At 43.7% G+C, this 19,357-nt stretch overlaps 1 protein-coding gene and 1 pseudogene across 3 annotated transcripts; both read left to right on the plus strand.

The window, feature by feature from the left end:
• Positions 1-9,168: 9,168 nt before the first annotated feature.
• LOC100283799 (ATP-dependent RNA helicase pseudogene) lies at positions 9,169-14,193 on the plus strand (annotated as a pseudogene). Its single transcript, NR_159398.1, has 10 exons — positions 9,169-9,609; positions 10,160-10,220; positions 10,590-10,824; positions 11,692-11,930; positions 12,595-12,846; positions 12,937-13,117; positions 13,242-13,330; positions 13,413-13,486; positions 13,565-13,731; positions 13,830-14,193. The product of NR_159398.1 is annotated as an ATP-dependent RNA helicase pseudogene (transcript).
• A 1,287-nt stretch (positions 14,194-15,480) lies between these two features.
• On the plus strand, positions 15,481-18,763 carry LOC100194236 (uncharacterized). 2 transcript variants are annotated; one of them, XM_023301299.2, is made up of 11 exons: positions 15,481-16,370; positions 16,482-16,594; positions 16,690-16,744; positions 16,849-16,904; positions 17,187-17,234; positions 17,511-17,559; positions 17,713-17,796; positions 17,921-17,988; positions 18,090-18,215; positions 18,314-18,389; positions 18,480-18,763. In XM_023301299.2, exons 2-11 carry the CDS (start codon positions 16,518-16,520, stop codon positions 18,552-18,554), a joined length of 714 nt encoding a protein of 237 aa, XP_023157067.1. In that variant the 5' UTR covers positions 15,481-16,370; positions 16,482-16,517; the 3' UTR covers positions 18,555-18,763. The 2 variants fall into 2 exon arrangements, with proteins under 2 accessions (XP_023157067.1, NP_001353978.1); NM_001367049.1 differs by having other exon boundaries at positions 15,904-16,224; positions 18,480-18,762.
• The last annotated feature ends 594 nt before the right edge of the window (positions 18,764-19,357 follow it).

The raw sequence follows: 19,357 nt of genomic DNA on the forward strand, positions 1-19,357 counted from the left end.
ATGCCAACACAACATAAAGCAACTAGAACAAGTGCGAAATCACTTCAAATAAAATTCAAATTGATTTTGACTCAATTTTGGCATATATGGATCATCCTTTGCCACCACTTGGTTTGTTTTTGCAAATCAAACTCAAATCTCTATTTCTATGTCAGACACACATGTTGAGGCATAAAGAGAGTCATTCCAAAAGAGATTGATCAAAGATTTCAAAAACTCCCCCTATTTCCCATAATCAACACTTCTCCCCACAAGAAACCAACTTTTGACAATAGAGACAATAAGAGACAATAAAAGCTTTTGACAAAACAAAAACTCTATTCTACTATTTTCAAAATCTCTCAAGTGGTAGCTGATCCATTTATCGCTTTGGCCTTTATTTTCTCCCCCTTTGGCATCAAGCACCAAACCGGGATCAATCTTGGCCTTTTTAACCCCATTGCCTCACCAAAGTCTTTAAATAAGAGCAAGTGGCAATAAGATTTCATGAGATGAACTTGGAATACGTTACCCTCTCATCGGAGTGCAGTGGAAGTCTTTCATGGTCCAAGTCCACCTGTTCCCTTTCAATTCTCCTTCGAGACTAAATCATCAAACTCAAGCACATGGTTAGTCTCAAAGGGTCAAGTTGTAACACATCTCCCCCTAAACATGTGCATCACTTTGCAACGGACTTGTGAGGTCCAGGGAGTGTTTGTACAACTTGAGCACCATAATAAGCAACAAAATGCAAAAAAAGGAACATGATCAAAAGCATAAGTACATGTATGCTACAATTCAATCCAGGTTCCGCGAATCTAAGACATTTAGCTCACTACGCAACTTGCAAAAGGTCTTCTCATCTAGAGGCTTAGTGAAGATATCGGCTAGCTGGTTCTCGGTGCTAACATGAAATACTTCGATATCTCCCTTTTGCTGGTGGTCTCTCAAAAAGTGATGCCGGATGTCTATGTGCTTTGTGCGGCTGTGCTCAACAGGATTCTCCGCCATGCGGATAGCACTCTCATTGTCACATAGGAGTGGGACTTTGCTCAGATTGTAGCCAAAGTCCCGGAGGGTTTGCCTCATCCAAAGTAGTTGCGCGCAACACTGACCTGCGGCAACGTACTCGGCCTCAGCGGTGGATAGGGCAACGGATGTTTGTTTCTTAGAGTTCCATGACACCAGGGACCTTCCTAAGAATTGGCACGTCCCCGATGTACTCTTCCTATCGACCTTACATCCAGCATAGTCAGAGTCTGAGTATCCAACTAAGTCAAAGGTAGACCCCTTTGGATACCAGAGCCCGAAGCAAGGCGTAGCAACCAAATATCTAAGAATTCGCTTTACCGCCACTAAGTGACACTCCTTAGGATCGGATTGAAATCTAGCACACATGCATACGCTAAGCATAATATCCGGTCTACTAGCACATAAATAAAGTAAAGACCCTATCATTGACCGGTATGCTTTTTGATCAACGGACTTACCTCCTTTGTTGAGGTCTGTGTGTCCGTCGGTTCCCATTGGCGTCTTTGCGGGCTTGGCGTCCTTCATCCCAAACCTCTTTAGCAGGTCTTGCGTGTACTTCGTTTGGGAGATGAAAGTGCCGTCCTTGAGTTGCTTCACTTGGAACCCAAGGAAGTAGTTCAACTCGCCCATCATCGACATCTCGAATTTCTGCATCATCACCCTGCTAAACTCTTCACAAGACTTTTGGTTAGTAGAACCAAATATTATGTCATCGACATAAATTTGGCACACAAACAAATCACCATCACATGTCTTTGTAAAAAGAGTTGGATCAGCTTTCCCAACCTTGAAAGCATTAGCAATTAAAAAGTCTCTAAGGCATTCATACCATGCTCTTGGGGCTTGCTTAAGTCCATAGAGCGCCTTAGAGAGCTTACACACGTGGTCGGGGTACCGTTCATCCTCGAAGCCAGGGGGTTGCTCCACATACACCTCCTCCTTGATTGGCCCGTTGAGGAAAGCGCTCTTCACATCCATTTGGTACAACCTGAAAGAATGGTGAGCGGCATATGCTAGCAAGATTCGAATTGACTCTAGCCTAGCCACAGGAGCAAAAGTCTCCTCGAAATCCAAACCTGCGACTTGGGCATAACCTTTTGCCACAAGTCGAGCCTTGTTTCTCGTCACCACCCCGTGCTCGTCCTGTTTGTTGCGGAACACCCACTTGGTTCCCACAACATTTTGCTTGGGACGAGGCACCAGCGTCCAAACTTCATTTCTCTTGAAGTTGTTGAGCTCCTCCTGCATGGCCAGCACCCAGTCCGGATCTAGCAAGGCCTCCTCTACCCTGAAAGGCTCAATAGAAGAGACAAAGGAGTAATGCTCACAAAAATTAACTAATCGAGAACGAGTAGTTACTCCCTTGCTAATGTCACCCAGAATTTGGTCTACGGGATGATCCCTTTGAATCATTGCTCGAACTTGGGTTGGAGGAGCCGGTTGCGCTTCTTCCTCCATCACATGATCATCTTGTGCTCCCCCTTGATCAAGCGCCTCCACTTGAGGTACCTGTTCGTCACCTTCGGTTGGGGGATGCACCATAGTTGAGGAAGAGGGTTGATCTAGTTCATCTTGTTCCTGTGGCCGCACTTCTCCAATCGCCATGGTTCGTATAGCGGCCGTCGGAACATCTTCTTCATCTACATCATCACAATTAACAACTTGCTCTCTTGGAGAGCCATTAGTCTCATCAAATACAACGTCGCTAGAGATTTCAACCAAACCCGATGATTTGTTGAAAACTCTATACGCCTTTGTATTTGAGTCATAACCTAACAAAAACCCTTCTACAGCTTTGGGAGCAAATTTTGAATTTTTACCCTTCTTCACAAGAATGTAGCACTTGCTCCCAAATACACGAAAGTACGATACATTGGGTTTGTTACCGGTTAGAAGCTCATATGACGTCTTCTTGAGGAGGCGATGAAGGTAGACCCTGTTGATGGCGTGGCAAGCCGTGTTCATGGCTTCCGACCAAAAACGCTCGGGGGTCTTGAACTCTCCAAGCATAGTCCTCGCCATGTCGATTAGCGTCCTGTTCTTCCTCTCTACCACACCATTTTGCTGTGGTGTGTAGGGAGCGGAGAACTCGTGCTTGATCCCTTCCTCCTCAAGGAACTCCTCCACTTGAAGGTTCTTGAACTCGGACCCGTTGTCGCTCCTTATCTTCTTCACCTTGAGCTCAAACTCATTTTGAGCTCTCCTTAGGAAGCGCTTGAGGGTCCCTTGGGTTTCAGACTTATCCTGCAAAAAGAACACCCAAGTGAAGCGGGAAAAGTCATCAACAATAACTAGACCATACTTACTTCCCCCTATGCTCAGATAGGCGACGGGTCCGAAGAGGTCCATATGCAGCAGCTCCAAGGGTCTTGAAGTGGTCATCACATTCTTGCTGTGATGCGCTCCTCCCACCTGTTTACCTGCTTGACAAGCTGCACAAGGTCTATCTTTTTCGAATTGTACGTTAGTCAACCCTATCACGTGTTCTCCCTTTAGAAGCTTGTGAAGGTTCTTCATCCCCACATGTGCTAAGCGGCGATGCCACAGCCAGCCCATGTTAGTCTTAGCTATTAAGCATGCATCTAGACCGGCCTCTTCTTTTGCAAAATCAACTAAATACAGTTTGCCGTCTAATACACCCTTAAAAGCTAGTGAGCCATCACTTCTTCTAAAGACAGACACATCTATATTTGTAAATAGACAGTTGTACCCCATGTTGCATAACTGACTAACAGATAGCAAATTATAACCTAGAGACTCTACTAAAAACACATTAGAGATAGAGTGCTCATTAGAAATTGCAATTTTACCTAACCCTTTTACCTTGCCTTGATTCCCATCACCGAATATGATTGAATCTTGGGAATCCTTATTCTTGACGTAGGAGGTGAACATCTTCTTCTCCCCCGTCATATGGTTTGTGCATCCGCTATCAATAATCCAGCTTGAACCCCCGGATGCATAAACCTGCAAGGCAAATTTAGGCTTGGGACTTAGGTACCCAACTCATGTTGGGTCCTATAAGGTTAGCACAAATATTCTTAGGGACCCAAATGCAAGTTTTATCTCTCTTGCATCTTGCCCCTAACTTCCTAGCAACAATTTTCTTATCCTTTCTATAAATAGCAAAGGAAGCATTTAGAGCACAATAAATTTCGGAAGGTTCATTCACTACTTTCCTAGGAGCATTATGAACTACATTTCTCCTAAACACATTTCTACTATGCATAACATGAGAACTAGAAGCAGTCATAGCATAAGAGTCATAAGCATGTGAATCAAAAACATCATTACTTCTAAAGGCATTTCTAGAGTATCTCCTATCATAGTACATGAAAGCATGATTCTTCTTAACACTATTAGCCATAGGAGCCTTCCCTTTCTCCTTGGTGGAGATAGGAGTCTTATGGCTTGTTAAGTTCTTGGCTTCCCTCTTGAAGCCAAGCCCATCCTTAATTGAGGGGTGTCTACCAATAGTGTAGGCATCCCTTGCAAATTTCAGTTTTTCAAATTCACTCTTGCTAGTCTTAAGTTGGGCATTAAGACTAGCTAATTCATTATTCAATTTTGAAATGGAAACTAAGTGTTCACTACAAGCATTAATATCAACATCCTTACACCTAGTGCAAATTTCAACATGTTCAACACAAGAGTTGGATTTTTGTGCTTCTACTAGTTTAGCATTTAAGTCATCATTGATGTTCTTTAATTTAGAAATTGAATCATGGCATGTAGACAATTCACAAGTAAGCATTTCATTTCTCTTAATTTCTAATGCAAGGGATTTTTGAGCCTCTACAAACTTATCATGTTCTTCGTACAAGAGATCCTCTTGCTTTTCTAGTAGCCTATTCTTCTCATTTAAAGCATCAATCAATTCATTAATTTTGTCAATCTTAGATCTATCTAATCCTTTAAATAAGCATGAATAGTCTATTTCATCATCACTAGACTCATCCTCACTAGAAGAAGCATAAGTAGAGTTTCGAGTACTTACTTTCTTCTCCTTAGCCATGAGGCACGTGTGATGCTCGTTGGGGAAGAGGGATGACTTGTTGAAGGCGGTGGCGGCGAGTCCTTCGTTGTCGGAGTCGGACGAGGAGCAATCCGAATCCCACTCCTTTCCAATATGAGCCTCGTCCTTTGCCTTCTTGTAATTCTTCTTCTTTTCCCATTTCCCACTCTTCTTTTCCTGGTCACTATCATTATCGGGACAATTAGCAATAAAGTGACCAATCTTACCACACTTGAAGCATGAGCGCTTCCCCTTCGTCTTGGTCTTGTTGGGATGCTCCTTGCGACCCCTTAACGCCGTCTTGAAGCGCTTAATGATGAGAGCCATTTCTTCATCATTAAGCCCGGCCGCCTCAATTTGCGCCACCTTGCTTGGTAGTGCCTCCTTGCTTCTCGATGCCTTGAGAGCAATGGGTTGAGGCTCGTGGATTGGACCGTTCAACGCGTCATCGACGTACCTCGCCTCCTTGATCATCATCCGCCCGCTTACAAATTTTCCAAGAATTTCTTCGGGCGACATTTTGGTGTACCTGGGATTCTCACGAATATTATTCACCAAATGAGGATCAAGAACGGTAAAGGACCTTAGCATTAGGCGGACGACGTCGTGGTCCGTCCATCGCGTGCTTCCATAGCTCCTTATCTTGTTGACAAGGGTTTTGAGCCGGTTGTATGTTTGGGTTGGCTCCTCCCCCCTTATCATAGCAAATCTTCCAAGTTCGCCCTCTACCAACTCCATCTTGGTGAGCATGGTGACGTCGTTGCCCTCGTGAGAGATCTTGAGGGTGTCCCATATCTGCTTGGCATTGTCCAAGCCGCTCACCTTATTGTATTCTTCCCTGCACAAAGATGCTAAAAGAACAGTAGTAGCTTGTGCATTTCTATGGATTTGTTCATTTATAAGCATAGGACTATCCGAGCTATCAAATTTCATTCCATTCTCTACAATCTCCCATATGCTTGGATGAAGAGAGAATAAGTGACTACGCATTTTGTGACTCCAAAATCCGTAGTCCTCCCCATCAAAGTGTGGAGGTTTGCCGAGAGGAATGGAAAGCAAATGCGAATTCGAACTATGTGGAATACGAGAATAATCAAATGAAAAGTTCGAATTGACCGTCTTCCTATAGTCGTTGTCGTCGTCCTTTTGGGAAGAAGAGGATTCGTCGTTGTCGTAGTAGACGATCTCCTTGATGCGCCTTGTCTTCTTCTTCTTCCCATCTTTACGTCTGTGGCCCGAGCCAGAGTCGTTGGATTTATCATCTTTTGGCTCATTGACGAAGGACTCCTTTTCCTTGTCGTTGATCACGATTCCCTTCCCCTTAGGATCCATCTCTTCGGGCGGTTAGTCCCTTTCTTGAAGAGAACGGCTCTGATACCAATTGAGAGCACCTAGAGGGGGGGGTGAATAGGTGATCCTGTAAAACTTAAACTTATAGCCACAAAAACTTGTTAAGAGTTAGCGTAATAATGCCAAGTGGCTAGAGAAGGTTTTGCACAATACGATAACCACAAAAGATCAAACACAGAGAAGACACAGTGGTTTATCCCGTGGTTCGGTCAAGCACAAATACTTGCCTACTCCACGTTGTGGCGTCCCAACGGACGAGAGTTGCACTCAACTCCTCTCAAGTGATCCAATGATCAACTTGAATACCACAGTGTTATGCTTTTCTTTTCTTATCCCGTTTGCGAGGAATCTCCACAACTTGGAGTCTCTCGCCCTTACACTTTTGATGTTCACAAAGAGTCACAGAGTAAGGAAGGGGATGAGCAACACACACAAGACTTCAAAAGATCAGAGCAACAACACGCACACAAGTCGCAACAAGAGCTCGCAACACAACTCAAAGAGTTCACAACTCCACGAGAGCTCTATATGCTATCACAATGAAACAAATGCGCGAGATCGATGTCTTGGTGCTTAGGAGTGTTGTAGGAATGCTTGGTGTACTCCTCCATGCGCCTAGGGGTCCCTTTTATAGCCCCAAGGCAGCTAGGAGTCGTTGAGAACACATCTGGAAGGCTATCCTTGCCTTCTGTCGTCGGGCGCACCGGACAGTCCGGTGCACACCGGACACTGTCCGGTGCCCGATTTATTTCCATAAACAGCGCATCCGACCGTTGCTGTCTGTTGCAGATCCGGGCGCCGTTGGCGCACCGGACATGTCCGGTGCACACCGGACAGTCCGGTGCCCCATTCCGACCGTTGGCTCGGCCACGTGTCGCGCGCCGATCGCGCGGCCGACCGTTGGCCCGGCCGACCGTTGGCTCACCGGACAGTCCGGTGCACACCGGACAGTCCGGTGAATTTTAGCCGAAGTCGCCGGAGAAAAACCCGAGAGCGGCTGGTTTGCTCCGCGCTGGTCTGGCGCACCGGACACTGTCCGGTGCACACCGGACAGTCCGGTGCCCCAGCCCGAAGCAGCCCTCCACTCCTCTTCTTCTTCCTGTTTCTAACACTTAGACAAGAATATTAGTACACAAAACCAATGTACTAAGGCTTAGAAACATACCTTAACTTGTGATTTGCACTTTGTTCATCCATGGACATATTTTCACATTTTAAGCACTTGAGTTGGCACTCAATCACCAAAATACTTAGAAATGACCCAAGGGCACATTTCCCTTTCAGTTAGGGATGTCGGCAGACTGAGCTCTAATACCAATGATAGACCACTCTAGCCTTAAGATCTAGTCGATTCTCAACTATCAATCCATTTAAGTTTTTTTGATATATCAAAAATTCATATTTTCTCATAAACCTGCCGCAGAGGCTAGGGTTTCTGCCCGATGAGCCGGATGGTCTGCGTTTGGTGACCGGATGGTTCGCGGACCGTTCGGTCCTCAGGGCCAGATCGTTCGGCCGTGTCCAGTGCCACAAATGATGCTCAACACAACTCTTGCTCTCTATATTTCCTAATTGCTACAAATTGAGATTTTTTTTTTCAAAAAATACTCTCTAACAACTTATTTAAATCGTTATCAAAATATAGCCATCTTCTATTCCGGGTTTCTGGCTGGCCAAAGATAGAAAACGTAAATGACTCTCTAGAGCGCAAACAAGATATAGAAAAACTATTGGTGATTGAAAATATATAGAAAGTGATTTTTATGTTAATAACCCTCTAAATGATAATTTAGAGAGTTAAATTTAAAAATGATCTTAGATATACTATTAAGGTTACATCATGCTCATTGAATCAGGTTTTTTGTAACAGTAAGACAACTCAAATTACTATAGAATTAGTTTGGTCCCGTTAGTAGTATACAAAATTGTAAAAATGGACTTAGAAAGTTTGTGTGGAAAGCTTCAAAAGATACCTCGTAGACCCGCTTGACTATCGCGAGGAGACTACTGACTCCCTTTGATAGGCTCTGTTAGCTTCAACTTTATCTCTGACTGCTCTAGGAAAATAAATTTTTTCTTACTTAGCTCTAAAAAGAACATCTTGTTTAGTTGAAAATGTGGCTCCTGTTACAACTCCTCATGCGATATGAGCCCAATAAACAGAAAAACATAGAAGAATAGCCCGTAGAAGCCTTTTCTTTGCTCTAGGCTCCTGTTGGTTTTTTAGATATTCTCTCCTTTTCTAGAAAGAGCCTATCAACCATTGTTGGTGTAATTATGTTTTTCTATGTCTTGCTAAACTTGGAGAAAATTGTTAAGCCATCATCATAAATGAATTTGCATGTGTTACCTATAAAATCTCAATGATGATTTTGGTTAGGGCATCAATTCTAAATCATCTTCTCGCTCTCAAGTCCTAAGACAAAACAATAACTATAATTTAATTCGAGCATATGAGCTCATTTTCAACTCATATTTTAGTATTTTGGCTAAGATCCAGCATAATATTTGTTTTACTAGTTCAATATTTTTTATATGAATATATATTCACTTTGACATTAAATTTATTTATTATAGGTATTTTTATATGGATGGTCCATTAAGATTTTTAAGTGTCGTTTAATCACTCAATTAATATTTTCAAATGTAGTTAGGTACCGTCATAACGCATAAATATTAGATTAGTATAGACGTATAGTTCATTTAAAATACTGTTTTTTATTGTTCTACGTTATAAACTGTAATGTTAGTAGAGTTAGAGTTTAAATAAGACGAGCTGGAGATAGTTTTACACATTGGAACGCGAACGCTCTCGGATCCATCCACCTCCAAAGTCCAAAAGCGAAGCCTACGCCCGCCCCAACGGTGAAAACGTCGGAACCCTAGATCCCTCTCACGGTCGCGCCTGTGCTCCAAAACCTTAGATCCGACATGCATCAGCCCAGAGCCCGCTACCCACCCGGGTATGGCTCCAGCGGGGGAGGCGGTGGCGGGGGAGGCGGTAGTGGAGGAGGAAGAGGAGGCAGCGGCGGCGGAGGAAACCACAACTACTACGGCCGGAACACACATCCACAGCATCAACACCACTACCAGCAGCAGCAGCAGCACTCGCATAGGAACTCCTCGCACCAGCAGCAGTGGCTGCGGCGAGACCAGGGCCCCGCCGTTGCGGGGCCAGTGTCTGGAAACGCTGTGCCTAAGACGGCGCCTCAGCTTGACGCTGTTGACTCGAGGTACTGCTTTTCCTCATCTGCACATCTCCTCCGCTGAACCATTTTAGACTCTGTTTGGTGCTGACTATCTCTAGGGTGTGTGCTTTATTTAGTTAGGTGCTTTGTTTAGTTAGATTAGATGTAGAGGTGACAACATGCGGGATTTTGGCTGCTTCATTAGTTACATACTTACTTTAGTTCTACTGTTATCATGATGACGTGTGTTATATCATGATGACGTGAGTTAATGAGCTCCTTTGATTATCTCATGTTTCTAGAAAAAGAGAAAGGTAACCATTGCTATAAAAATGACTAACGCTGTTGTGATTTGTGAACTTAATCTGCATTTGTATTTGTTTGCCTTGTTACACTCGCTTGCCTTTATCTTGTCTTTTCTATGTATAAGTGTGTGATTTTGACATTTTTGTTTATCCGTTGCTGCTGTTCTCTACTTACCCACATTATATAAATGATTCACATGGGACTGTATTGGATTCAGCTCTGGAATGATTCTAATTAAACTTTATCTATTACTAGCATCCTAAGTGAGCCCTTCATTTGTTTGTTTCAGTTCTCAAGATTGGAAGGCTCAACTAAATATACCAGCTCCAGACACACGCTACAGGACAGAGGTGAGTTCTCTTTCTAATACTTAGGGGTTGTTTGAATGCACTAGAGCTAATAGTTAGTTGGCTAAAAAAATTCTAGTGGAATTAGCTAGCTAACAAATAGCTAGCTAACTATTAGCTAATTTGCTAAAAGTAGCTAATAGCTGAACTATTATCTAGACTGTAGACTGTTTATATGTTTTCAACTAATTTTAGCAGCTAACTATTAGCTCTAGTGCATTCAAATAGGGCCTTATTATCCTTCTGTATTCAAGTTGCACAATACATCCTGGTCCCTTTGAACAGTATCAGAGTAGTTTTTGAATGGCTCCCATGTGCCTACATCTACAAGCTATTGATATTTTGCCTCTGATAGTTTGTTGTCATACACAGGATGTCACTGCAACAAAAGGCAATGAGTTTGAGGATTATTTCTTGAAACGTGAGTTGCTTATGGGAATATATGAGAAGGGATTTGAAAGGCCATCTCCTATTCAAGAAGAAAGCATTCCTATTGCGTTGACTGGAAGTGATATTCTTGCAAGGGCGAAAAATGGCACTGGAAAGACTGCTGCCTTTTGCATTCCGGCACTTGAAAAAATTGATCCTGAAAATAATGCAATTCAAGGTCAATTATTCTTTCATACGTTCAAATTGGAATTTAGCATATGGAGTCATTTTTCTAATTGCTGCTAGCTTGCTACCATAACATGAACAACTTAACTGGCCACAAAGTAATACAAGTTACCATTTCACCAATCCCTCTATGTATCCATTTGTGTTCTATTGATGTTAGAAGCCCACTGAATTATTGTTATTACTTATTACTGTTGGTCACAGTGATTATTCTGGTATGGTGAATGAACCTGTCCTTTAATCTGTCTTTCTTATATACTCCTTTCATCCCAGGAAAAAATGTTGCTATGGGTTCCGTGCAGGTCAAACATTTTTAAGTTTGACTAGATTTATAGATAACATTAGGAAGATTATATATCTAAGTAAGTTAATTGTGAAAATATATTCAGCAATTAATCTAATGATATTTATTATGTACTATAAGTATTAAAAATTTCTTATATGTATTGGGTCATAGTTAAAAATATTTGACTTCTTGGAAAGTGGGAATACACTATTTGGGGGACGGAGGGAGTATTAGGTAAATCCACATTCTTGAAATTTTGGTGTGCTGTTTTTATTGACGTGAGAAAATAATCACAAAAAGAGTTTGGTACTAATACTAGGTATGAAATGTTTTTTTTGTGGACAAGCAGACCATTTGCACTTAGGATTCTTGGCTGTTTAACAGACTGGATATGTAATAGTGCAACAACATTCTACTTTTTTTGTTGATCACTGGTGCCTTTTCAAAAATGTGTTATGCATGATGTTTATGTAGTGCTACTTTTCTTCCACTAGTGAGTAGTGAATCAGTTCCTTGTTAGGTTTCATATAGTCTCTTATTTTTGTTTTCTGGTTCTGTCGGTCTTTTATTCAGTTGTTATACTAGTACCAACAAGGGAACTGGCTCTGCAAACTTCACAAGTGTGTAAAGAGCTTGGGAAATACCTAAACATTGAAGTTATGGTTAGCACTGGAGGAACCAGCTTGAAGGATGACATCATGCGTTTATACCAACCTGTTCATCTACTCGTTGGGACTCCTGGCCGAATACTTGATCTTACCAGGAAGGGCATTTGTGTGCTGAAAGATTGTTCAATGCTTGTCATGGATGAGGTATAATTACACTTTTTTTCTCTCGTGTTGTATATATTTTATCATAGCTTAGTCACTGTGGTGTGTTCTTTTCACAAAGTTCCGTTTCCCCATTTGATTTGCGCTAAATATGTCACTTTGCTATATGATGTTGTGTTACCTTCCCTCACTGAAAGAAAAGAATCTGACATGTATTTTCTATCTCTTTTCACTGATTTTACTGTGACGATGTTGACCACCCTTCTGATTATGTTCCTGATGCTAACATTGATCTTGATAATGCACACTTGTTGATACACTGCTCAAATAGTTGATACACTGCTCAAATAATTGATACATTGCTCAAATAACATTCCAGGATCATGTTGTTCTTGGAGTAGTCTTAACTTCTACAGTTCGGTGATTTATGGGTTGTTGGTGCATTTGTGCCTTTTAAAATGAGAACATGGTTTGTTTTTGACAATCCATAGTGTAACAAGCTAACATTTTAGTACTAGCCTATCCAGTTTGGTTGGGCCTAAAAGGTTTTGTTGTTGTTGTTGATTGTGTTAGTAACTTTCGAAGTCTATACTGTTTCTTCTGCAATGATCTGTTGCAGATGGTGCATCCATTTTGTATGTTAATATGTTTATTTTCTGTCAAAAGTTACAAGTTGAACAAACACATTATCTGGGATATCATGCAGGCAGACAAGCTATTAGCTCCAGAGTTTCAGCCTTCTGTGGAGGCACTTATTCATTTCCTTCCACCTAGTCGACAACTGTTGATGTTTTCAGCAACCTTTCCTGTAACTGTCAAGGAATTCAAAGAGAAATATCTGCCTAGACCTTATGTGATTAATCTAATGGACGAACTGACCCTGAAAGGAATCACACAATATTATGCTTTTGTTGAAGAAAGGCAGAAAGTTCATTGCCTGAATACACTTTTCTCAAAGGTACATCAAACATTAACTCTACATTTGCTGTTTTCATCTACTGTAAAGTATAAACTGACACATTTTCTTTTTTGGGTGTTTTTTTGCCAGCTTCAAATTAATCAATCCATTATATTCTGCAACTCTGTTAATAGAGTTGAGCTGCTGGCTAAAAAAATAACTGAACTCGGTTATTCATGCTTCTACATTCATGCTAAGATGTTGCAAGACCACAGAAATCGAGTATTTCATGATTTTCGTAATGGTGCTTGCAGAAACCTTGTGTGCACAGGTCTGTACTGGCATTTTCCTATCTTATTAGTGTTTCTCGAATTTAGTAATTTACTTTTTACATATGTCCAATTGTCATTTATGGAGGTATATTTATAAGAGGATAATGGCTCTCTTTGTTGCAGATCTGTTTACCAGAGGAATTGATATTCAGGCTGTTAATGTGGTTATTAATTTTGACTTCCCTAAGACATCTGAGACATATTTACACAGGGTGCCTTTTTTATCTTTTCTTCTCTAGTTGTTTGCTTTATGACCTTCCTGAATTTCAAATTTGTGTGCTGTCATGTTCCTAGGTTGGCCGTTCTGGGAGATATGGACACCTTGGTTTAGCAGTGAACTTGATCACTTATGAGGACCGTTTCAACTTGTAAGCATACATTAATAAACTGGTCTGTATCTCTAGTCTTGCATCAAGTCCTGATCATTTCCCCCCTTTGTTTCTCAGGTATAGGATTGAGCAAGAGCTTGGAACAGAAATTAAGACAATACCCCCGCAGATCGACCTGGCCGTATACTGCCAATGATGAATGCGACATTCAGGAGCATCAAACACTTCTCTTTCTATTTGAGAAACTTATCAGGCAAATACGTTTGTACATAGCAACCCATCAGGTGAGTTCTCCAACTAAGGCACCACTATTTCTGAAGCTACCTAAATGGACTGTATTCCTATATCTTCACAGATATCAAATTCTCTCCCATTCTTGTAGGGCTTTGTTTTGGCACCTTGATGACGTTTGTAAGCTTACCTGGATTAGTAGAGGAAGTGCTTCCTGTAGGCACTGATACTAACCCGTTTAGCTGAGGACATGCACGCTGGGCTGCTTGGAGGCCCAGAACTATGATGAGATGAGACAATATCTTACCTCACTTGACATTTTCACTCGACTTGTTTGCCAGTCTCAGTTCTACTTGACTTGCCTGTTCTCATTTGATTCATCTTCCGTTTTCTTCTTTCCTAATGTTATGATGCATATGGATGTCTTTCTGTAGCTGTATGATGTGTTGAGTTTATTTTTTCTTGGTGTATGTATACAGCTTAACTTGAAATTATTTCCATATCAACTTCTTTGCGAGAATTCCGATCTTGCATTTTAGTATCCAAACTACTGTGATACGCTTTGTTGCACATATACTGAACTAGTTAGGTATGCGTGCACGGTTTCTATATATCATATAGGTAGACCTTTTTTAAAGGGATAGTTGTTTAAACACATTTTGAACATTTACAACGATTTGTGTTCTATTCGAACGGATTGTTCTGCCAGATCTCAACGTGCCTACTGCCTACTATGTAACCGGCATAAGTGCATTTTATATGTTCAGTGGGAAAACATAATTCTAATATTCGCGTCATTTCGTGTGAGATGGCTTGGAGGACACCAAACCTTAGTCGTCACCTCTACCTTTTCCTCCTCTCCGATTTGATGGCACTAGACTGAACAAACAAAGGTCTGGCTTGTGAGGATAGTGTCAGTAGGGTCTTCGTGACTTCAGGCTTGTGCGGACGGCAACACCATGATGGGTTCTTGCGTCGGTGACCCCTCCACTCTTCAATCAAACAACAACAATCTTGAATTTAACTAATTCTAAATTTAACAAATAAAAAATTTATCCTGTATTTTAGTCGATGATCTGACAATTATGTTATCGGTATATATATGCTCAAATGGACTTGGTTTGTTGGGTAGCTAGCTTATGGCTTGGCACGATTTAACCCAGCTCGTTGCCCATTGAGCTCATGTTGATCTGGCTCGGTCACCGTGAGCCTTAGGTGCGGCATATTGGGTTAGGCCTAACACGATCTATTTTTGTTTTTTCACTATTTTTTCATAAACTATCTATATTATGTTTGAGTATAGAGTATAAAAAATAAGAAAATATGTGTGTTGTGTTGACTAGGTTAGGTGGATGTGAATGTGTGTTTAGAGCCAACAACCATGATTTAAACTTTCACATCCAAACCCTTTAGATGTTGGGGTTTTAGAGCAACTCCAGTCAAACTCTCCCAAATTTTGACTCATCTATGTTTAAGTTAATTAGGAGGGTTGTTCGTTTCGAATTAAAGTATGCTGTTTGGATTGCTTCAGCTGCAATAATAGAGACAAAAATGCTGTAGAATGAGTAGAAGTTGATACAGATTAAATCCAATCGAACATGTTGGAAGAGAGGATGAGGTGCTTCTTGTTCCTAAATTTTGCCTTATTCATAGGGCATGTTTGGAACCTTTCTTTTGATGAGATTTTGTGAGAATCTGACTATGGGGATAATTCTAGTATTGTGTGATTACGTGCGAAGAAAAATGAAGGAGTCTAGGATCCATAATATAGAAAGTGAAGATTCCTACTATCGCCATGAATTGATCGATTATGTGATCACTGTCCGTGCGCCCCTGATGGAGCCACGCAGGGCGCAGCTCTGTTGGTGACAGATGAAGATGTTCGTACCCCGCCCCCACGGTACCTTATTTACACGTCCCCCCAGCCCTCTGCGAAACGGCAACAAACGCGCTCGTGAACGGTGGTGGTTCGAGCAGAGCGGCACGACGCGACCGCGCCTACCACGTTCAAACCGACCCAAACGGGACGCCCCTTTGCCCTCTTTTCCCTCGGTCTCCACCCGGCCCGCCGCTCACCGCTGCCAGCTTCTGCAGCTCGCACCGCTCCCGAGTCCGAGTCCAACAAGGCTTGAGCAGCCGACGCCACCCCGGTCGGTCGACCTCCCTCTCCCCACCGACACCGCGGGCCCGCACGCAGAGACCCCGCATGTCACCGTCTACACTCGGTGACGGCGCGAGCAGGTTTCCAGCCGCGAGCCCCGCGACTGATCTGAGCTCGTGCCTGGCTAGCTAGTAGATGTCTCCGACCGTTGCCTTTAAGCTCGCACGCGAACCGTCCCACACTCTGCGCAAGCCACTGCCGCTGCCGCTGCCGCCGCCGCCGCCGCCTTCAGTCTCCGTCTCCACCGGTGCCCTCGTCTCCCAGCCGCTGCCGCCGCCGCCGCCGCCCCGTGAGAGCCGGCGCAGCAATCCGGTTGCTTGGGGACGCAGCGAGGATGGGCAGCACCAGCGCGTTCGTCATCAGGTGGATCAACTTCTTCACCATGGTCAGTCTCAGCCCGGCCCACCTCCATCCTTCCTTGCTCTCCCTTCTCCCTTCTCCAATCGGAGGAGCCGTCCTGCTTTCGTTCGGCCTCGCTCGAGGCTGATTCTCGATTCCTGCTGTCCCGGCGGCTGATTGCTGTTTGCTGAAGTACACTTCCCCCCACCATTTTACTACACCCTATCTCTGCTCTGCTTACTAGTAGTTTCGTGGCAAATAACTTGTCGGTGTTACTTTCTCGCGCCGCTGTTCCTGGGACAGATACTGGCGCTACTGGTGGTGGGCTTCGGGTTCTGGATGAGCACCCACGACGACGAGTGCAGGCGGACCTTGACCGTCCCCGTCATCGCCCTCGGTGGAGTGATCTTCCTCATGTGCGCGTCACCGTCCCGTGGCATCATTATGACCTCGGCGAACTGTCACGCTCCCCGCTTTAACCTCTCTGCCTCACTGACGATCTGTGCTGCAGATCGCTCGTCGGATTCCTTGGTGCCTGGAAGAACATCTCCTGCTTGCTCTGGACAGTATCCTTCCTCCTCCAATTAACCGGTTGAGTGAAGCTTTAATCGCTTTGGTTCCTTGGTACTTTTTGGAGTGCCATCTGTTGCCTTGACGTGTGGGTGCCTAGTATCTGATCATGCTGTTCGTGGTCTTGGTGGCAATCATGGTGTTCACGGTGCTCGCGTAAGTCCCGCCGCTTAATAACTTGTGCCGCGATGGCATTGGCACCACGGCCTTTGTAGCTGATCACTTTGTAGCAATGATGGTGTACCATTTTGGACTTTGGAGTTATTACTCCCAAGTCCTGGTTCTCAATTAACTGTCTGACTTAGGGGTGTTTGTTTGGGATTATAATCTGCCCAGATTATATAATGCAACAAATTTTGAACTAACCCCTTAATAACCTTTTTTCAGCAGTTTGTTTGTAGCTGTGAGGAACTCATTCTTGGTTTTCTACTGCTGCAGGTTTATCATAACAAACTCCGGAAGTGGCCATACTGTTCCTGGGGCTAGGTATGTGGATGACTGGATGTTAGTATTTTCATAGAAAGATCATGACCCTGCGAGTTCCAGCTCTACAGTACGGAAACTTACGGATAGGGGATAGTAGCCTAAACCGATCTACCCACCGCTACATACAGGTTTTGAGCTTTTTTTCCATGACCTCACAGTTTAAAAATGTCATCGAAGCTCTGATCCTAGGAGAGAGTTTAACTCTGGTTTCTTGTCTTAAAGTGCCCCTGCCTGCGCATCAGAAATACACTGAAGCATTTCAAATGTTCTATGTAGGTATAAAGAGTACCGTCTCCAGGACTACAGCTCCTGGTTTGTCAAACAGGCATGTCATGTCACGTCCCTTTGTTCGAAAGACTTCTATGTTTTCTGCCGTAGTACAATACAATAGATTTGCTCATTCCACCGCGAGATCTCTTCCACCGCGCTACCATAACTCTCTTCATTTTATTTGTGTGTATTTTTTTTTCAAGTACAGCTCGATGACACGGAGAAATGGGCTCGCCTGAAAAGCTGCCTGGTGAAGACAGATGACTGCAATAGCCTGTCGAGAAGATACAAGGTGACTCCTGTCCTGTCCTGTCCTTCACATGATTCACTTGGTTCAACTCTGCTGGAGCTGCTCCCTTTTTGCAGCCGTTGCTTTCGTTGAGATCTTAATTACCAGCCCCCAACTTCGCGTGCAGACCGCGAGAGAATACAAGCTCGCGGACCTCACTCCCATGGAGTCGGGTTGCTGCCGCCCGCCAGCAGAGTACTGCGCCTGGATGCCCATCTCAACCTTTTCTTTTCATTAGTGGTCAGCGTAGTCTCTCAGGCACGGGCATCATCACAAGATTGCTCTGGTTTTTTCAGGTGCGGGTTCCCAGCTCTGAACGCGTCCTATTTCGATCTGAGCTATCACCCGGCGAGCGCCAACGCCGACTGCAAACTGTACAGGAACGCGCGCTCTGTCCGGTGCTACGACTGCAGCTCTTGCAAGTGAGTGAGCTACTCCGGCACCTCACTACCCCCTCAAACTCCGAACCGTCAAAAAACCATTTCGGGATGCTGATGCGGCAGCGATACTGTTGTTCTAGAGCTGGTGTCGCGCAGTACATGAAGACGGAGTGGCGAGTGGTGGCTATCTTCAACGTGATATTGTTCGTCATCCTGGTAAAGCCGACACGGCACACTTATCTGGCAGGCACCTGTTCGTTCTCTGCTCCATGTTTCTTCATATATGTGCAATTGTGCTGTGGCTAGTCGTTCGTGTACTTCGTTGGCTGCTGCGCGCGGCGAAACGCTGGAGGAGGCGACGCGAAAGGCCGTGGCAGGTGACGGGATCACTTCTTCGAGGTGAAGTGAAGCGCTTGGCCATCCTATGTGGAGTTAGTTAAGCTTAGTATCAACACCCCCCCTGTAAAATTGTTCCATCAAATATTCAAAGTTCCTTTGATGAAGTACCAGGACCTGTCGCTGCCTAGTAATACTCTGTTGCAAATGTGGGCTGTGTTTCTTGGTGGTAAAAGGGAATGTCATTTCGCTCAGCAAATCGCGCATGCTTTTGCACGGCAGATTATACTTAGACGTGGCAGGCTGTGGAATAGGAAGTTTGCTAGAGATACGTGCAGTGTGATGTGCCAAATACTGCAGGTCTTCACTCTTCAGCAACGCCCGTCAGCCAGGTGTTCAGCAACAGCAGCGCGGACGACTGCTGCGCCGACACGTGCAGTGATGTGCCTAATACTGCAGGGTTTAGTGCTTGTAATTGGACGACCATCAGTGTGATGTAGTGAAGTGGTGACAGCAGTCGGTGGATGTTAAATCCAGACCGGAGCAGAGCTCACCTGGAGACTGAAGGGTCCTTTTCGAATTTCTTCATCTGTAAAACTTGTGATCCCCTCCGCAAGAACAGCAAACAGAATCAATCGAGTGAAACAATTTTAGGCAGTGTTTGGTTGAAGAGCCAAGTAGAATGGAGCCGTTCTGTTTCAGTTTTGTTGCTGTTTGGTTACAAAGTAAGTAAAACGGAATGACTCCAATTAGAAAATATTTTCCTCAGATCCGGAACCATTCCGCTCCAAAAAAATCAACCGAACGGAGCCGCTCCGTTCTCATTCCGCTCTCACAGTCACGCTCCG

Source organism: Zea mays, chromosome 1, assembly GCF_902167145.1.
Source record: "Zea mays cultivar B73 chromosome 1, Zm-B73-REFERENCE-NAM-5.0, whole genome shotgun sequence".
Classification (NCBI taxonomy): domain Eukaryota; kingdom Viridiplantae; phylum Streptophyta; class Magnoliopsida; order Poales; family Poaceae; genus Zea; species Zea mays.

What these genes read in the sequence shown, in the direction of transcription:
- LOC100194236 (NM_001367049.1), top strand. Translation starts at nt 16,174, where the DNA reads ATGGGCAGCACCAGCGCGTTCGTCATCAGGTGGATCAACTTCTTCACC. An exon ending in CATACTGTTCCTGGGGCTAG is followed by an intron (nt 17,235 to 17,510) that starts GTATGTGGATGA and finishes TGTTCTATGTAG; the next exon opens with GTATAAAGAGTACCGTCTCC. An exon ending in GCCTGTCGAGAAGATACAAG is followed by an intron (nt 17,797 to 17,920) that starts GTGACTCCTGTC and finishes CTTCGCGTGCAG; the next exon opens with ACCGCGAGAGAATACAAGCT.